Genomic DNA, 5011 nt, shown 5'->3' with positions numbered 1-5011 from the left:
ATAGTTTTGTTGAATTTGTTGTCGTTCTTTTTTTCCTTTATTCATTTTAAATATTTATTAAGTCAAAGAGTGTTAAGACGTCGTGATCACAGTATTTCATTTCCATTTACCTGTGACTGCTGCAGTAACACAAGAACGCATATTTGTTGGAAATTCTTTACAAAAATTAACCAAAGTACAAATTTTTATAAAACAAAATGCGCCTTTTTATTTTCATATATTTTTTTATTAAGCTTGTTGCTGGCTGTTACAATCGCTCGTATAAGTTCGAACCGAAGAAGAAGAGAAAAAGAATAAATATTTAACCGAAAAAATGTGAAAAATATAAAGTACAATAAAGCAGCGAATGGCTTTTAAAAGCCTTCAAGTGAAATTGAATTATATTTAATTAAATAATTAAATTGGTCGATAAATTTTATTTTGATTTTTCGGATGGTTTTTAGTGACGGGATATTAATAGCTTTGCTGATACAATTTTATGGGACAATTTCTGGTGGAATTCTTCGGACACATAAATGAGTTTAATTTTTAAACGAAAATTAATTTTCAGCTTATTTGGATAATTGGACAAAACTGATGTATATATAAGTCCAATAAAAGTCTTTCACTTGATTTTATGGTGAAAATACATTTATCAAATTCACTGTATCAGCTTCCCAATTCACTGTATCACTTACATCAATAAATCATCTTAAAGGAGTAAATACATTCTCAGTCCATAACAGCAAAAATGGAGTTACAATGTGCTGCAATGTGTTCGAAGGTTTCGCTTATTGCCGGGTCGGGTCAAAATGAAAATATCAGGTAAGGTCGTTAAACATTTTGACCGGAAATCTGATATAAATACCATCAACATTCATTGACTGTATTGATCTCTCTGTCGGCGTGGATTTGGCTTAACGCTGAAGCATCGAGACAACAAAAATGAATTGCCCTTCAGATCACTTCAAGTTGACCTGACAGGTTTGAAGTAAAAAACTGAAAATTAAGATCAGAAAAAAATCAATTCCTTATCATGTCAACTGGACCTAATCTGGCATCAAGAGTAAAGTAACAATGTTTTACCTCATCTGTTAACAACAGCTAAAATGAAAATAGGTGATGGACACTGGTAGAGACTGTCTAACCGGGTGTCTAACACATGTGATGCTTGCCGTTTGTAAAATGATAAAAATATTGGATCATTAGCAAGATGGAAGAAGATGCACTAGTCGTTACGTGTGACATGCTTCATGAATGATATCTAAAGGTCAGTTTTCTTTCAAAATTTCGAATTTTTTTGGTAAATTCGCTTATTATTAAGTTGTAATTGCTGATGCAATTTCTGAAAACAAGGACGACAAACACAAGCTCAGTGCAATGTGACATTGTAGCAAGATTATAGCAAAATATTCGGGAACTTTTACGCAAAAGATGGGAATATTCTTACTCTGAGGCGAACCGCACTCAAAATGCTGGTTTCTATAGAAGAAAAAGAATTGAGGGTCATTTCGTGGCACGTATTGAGAAAGGTTAAAACTAGGACCCTGTAACCGATCGTTTCCGATTAAATATATAAAAGAAAAATAGAAACTTATGTTTATCGCCGCGTCGACATTTCAGTTACGTAAAACGAATTTCTTGTCTGAAATATGTGGAACATTAAAACGCAAAACCTTCATCAACATATGTAGGTACAATTGTATGTACCAGACTACAATGTTCTTCTTTTTCAAAAAAAATCGTTTTCTACATATCATTTCATTCAATTCCTATCTAAAACACAATCTCATCTCATCGAAATCCAATCACAATCAAATCAACAATACAACATTACCACATTCTGTGCAATGTGCATTTAAAATTCAATTCAAAGATACACTTGTCGTCCGTCATCATTAAGATAAAATAAAAATATCCTCGGAGAATTGTGTGTAATTGATGGGTTTCTTTTGTGTTGGCATGCCGCTATAATATAATATAAATCGATCCATACAACAACAAAAAAATGCTGATCCAATATATAAATAAGAAAAGTAAAAGTAGAATGAAAGTAATCTTCTTTTGCGATACAGATATTTTAAAAAGGCGTTTTCCACTTTTGATATGCATTTGGGCTTGATTTCATATGTGTATTCGAGTCATCCGTTGATAATGAGAAATCTGTTACGTTTCGCAGAGCTAAATTCCTTTACATAAAATCCTTCAGTTTTCAGACGACTTACAGTATAGCGGTATAGTTCTTCAATTATTAGATTTATATTGCTCTTATACCAAAAAGTAATTTTCTATTTTGTGAAAAGTTTCGTTGCAATAAACCTGTCGCTAGATATATAAAACTCCATCTACTCCATCTCCGTTTTACAGTGCTAGTAGCATGAATATCTATTTCATGCCACATGTGTCGAAAACTGTAATTTTCGTGTTTTTAGCACTACTTTTGACGCCCTCAGCACGTGTTTGGAACTTTTTATTTGCCATCTCTAGGGAAAAGTCTTTACATCGCTCGTAAAGTAAAACGTACTACACTCTGGAAATAATTTGATATTTCGTATGATAAGTAAACGTGCCCACCACCACCACGGCTTGTTTCACGTTCACCCATTTGGAGTGACACCGAAATCCAGTGCTCAAATTTTGATGTTTGTGGAAAATGGAAACATTTTTGGAAGGAATTACCAAATTTTTAAAACAAGTTCTTGCCGATACCTAACACGAAAAACCATAGCCAACCATGCATGCTGTGGAGAAAAATTGCACAGGTGGAATTTTCGAGATTCTCTGAATTGTGAATGCAGTTCACAGAACACAGTTCAGTCATTGAATCACATTTTAAATGATTGTCCACTGCGGAAATTCGATGAAGTCTATCAAACATTAAGCGACTCCTCATGCAATCGATTGGTTACGTCACTTGGATATAAACATATGAATTGAAATGTAATCATCGTAAATTGGACTGACTTAGATTGTATGTCCTTTGAGAACTTACAACGAAGATTTTGTATATCCGAGCCGAAGCCGAGCTATACAACTACACTTGTGGAAAAGTAGCTTACCTACCTTGTTGCTGAAAAATACACTTGTGACTATCTTCGTCGCATCCAGTGTAATCTATTACTTACTTTCCTCTTCACTTCCTTTAAGTTCATTATTATCTCTGTCGTGGGTCGTCTTTGTCGATAACGGATGAAAACAGATAACGGAGGAAAATATGCATATGCATTCGATCCTTAGCGTTTCTAGTAATCGTAGGGCTGAAATGTTCTTTTACGATTCGAAAAACCAACATCTATAGAGAATGATCTTGCTTTTGCGCAAAGTCGAAATGAATTTTATTCACTCACTCACTCTAAACAATTCCGAACACCACACAAATGTTCATAAATACAAAAACGGATAACATCAAAATGTTGATCGTTGCCGTTCCTGCACTTCCTTCATATTCAGCTTGAAAGAAATCGCCACCCACTAACGTCAGATTGAATTGGCTTATCAAACTGCGAGTGTTTGTGTTCGCTCGATTCAATGTTTCATCGTCCATCTCGTAGTCAAGACTACCATTCGCTTGTCTCAATACCAAAAACACGTAGCGATGCAGTGAAGTTCCTTCTGGTGGACCCGAACCCATATACGGGAATATTATGTCGCCCGAACTCAAATCTGTTCCATTTACGTTCATTACCAACCAGTGTCTGTACTCTCTCAGCGTTGGAGCTTGGCGGGACGGTGCGTCCGGGTCTTCAATTTGTTTTTTGTCGTTAGTTTGATATTCAAAACATTTATCAAGACAAAATTCCAATTTTTATACCTGTCATGAGTATTGTATAAAAGCTGTCTGGTTGAGCTTCCCATGTTATTTCCGGTTCATCAGTCACCTGCGATGGTGTCAATACATTTCCTAAATCGACACCAACGCCAGACGAATGATATGTAACGTTCAATTTTTGTAATTCTACCGTAAGGGCGTCAAGTATGTCAGGCACAATTTCTTCGTCTCTAAACTTATCGTTCACTAATCCAGCGACTCCTTCGAATTGTGCAAGAAAGAAATTGCCACCCACCAGAGTCAGATTGAATTCATTAATTAGAATTCGGGTACTGGTATCAATGATGCTCACTGACCCATTAACCAAATCGTAGTTGAGGTTGTTGGACTCTTGTTTAAAAAGTAAGAAAACATATCGATGCAAACCGGTTGTTACCGGAGGCCCTGAACCGATATAGTTGAATATTGTGTCGCCAGAATTGATATCCGTTCCATTTATGTTCATTGTAAGCCAATGACGAACTTCTCGTCGTATTGGATTATCTCTGGACGGTGCATCAGGATCTATAAAGCAAAATCTTCTGTCGTTGACTAACGATTTTTTTTTTAAATTAATTACAATAAGTTTACCAGACATAAGTAGCGTATAAAAAGCACCGATGTCAGCTTCCCATGTAACTTCTGGCTGGACTCTAACTTGTGACGGTCTCAATTCATTGCCTAAATTTACACTCACACCAGATGACGGATATGCGATGTTGATTGGCTGTAGTTCAAGGGCAATGTCATCGATAATGTCCGGAATAATTTCTTCTTCACGAAATCTATCATTTATGTCTGCAGCAGTGACCCATATCGATAAAAATATCGATGCGATTAAAATAGGACCGAAATGTTTGAACATTTTTTAACCGAGCGATGTCTATAACTGGCAGACATTCAAACAAGTACAGAGTGTCTATAAAAGTAATAACAAAAATTTTTGAGATAAGGGCCAATCGACAAAATTAATTTTAATCTAATCTGACGAGACGTGATAGCTGGTGGATTGTCTCGAAAATGTAATTGATCGAAAGAATGACAATATTTTAGTCATCGTTTTGCAAATAAACTTACATTAAGTTGTCTGAACGCTTTTCTGCAATCGTTCATACTTTTATTAGTGTAGCCAAAAAAAATTGAAGTCGAAAGCTGTAACCTTACACAAAATAATGTTCTGAGTCGAGACCCCAAAAACCTCGCGACCTCAAGCTTTTGAGTAAA

At 35.4% G+C, this 5011-nt stretch overlaps 1 protein-coding gene across 1 annotated transcript; it reads right to left on the bottom strand.

Annotated features, from left to right (window-relative positions):
- Window positions 1-3296: 3296 nt before the first annotated feature.
- Window positions 3297-4707, bottom strand: LOC119078854. The gene is made up of 3 exons (XM_037186565.1): window positions 4379-4707; window positions 3791-4312; window positions 3297-3720 (listed from the first exon to the last, which is right to left on the bottom strand). Exons 1-3 carry the CDS (start codon window positions 4650-4652, stop codon window positions 3332-3334), a joined length of 1185 nt encoding a protein of 394 aa, XP_037042460.1. The 5' UTR covers window positions 4653-4707; the 3' UTR covers window positions 3297-3331.
- Between the last annotated feature and the right edge of the window lie 304 nt (window positions 4708-5011).

This window comes from Bradysia coprophila, unplaced genomic scaffold (assembly GCF_014529535.1).
Source record: "Bradysia coprophila strain Holo2 unplaced genomic scaffold, BU_Bcop_v1 contig_297, whole genome shotgun sequence".
Taxonomy (NCBI): Eukaryota; Metazoa; Arthropoda; class Insecta; order Diptera; family Sciaridae; genus Bradysia; species Bradysia coprophila.
This window is presented reverse-complemented; position numbering and strand designations above follow the sequence as displayed.

What these genes read in the sequence shown, in the direction of transcription:
- LOC119078854 (XM_037186565.1), bottom strand. Translation starts at nt 4,652, where the DNA reads ATGTTCAAACATTTCGGTCCTATTTTAATCGCATCGATATTTTTATCG. An exon ending in TTATACGCTACTTATGTCTG is followed by an intron (nt 4,313 to 4,378) that starts GTAAACTTATTG and finishes TTTGCTTTATAG; the next exon opens with ATCCTGATGCACCGTCCAGA. An exon ending in TTATACAATACTCATGACAG is followed by an intron (nt 3,721 to 3,790) that starts GTATAAAAATTG and finishes AACAAATTGAAG; the next exon opens with ACCCGGACGCACCGTCCCGC.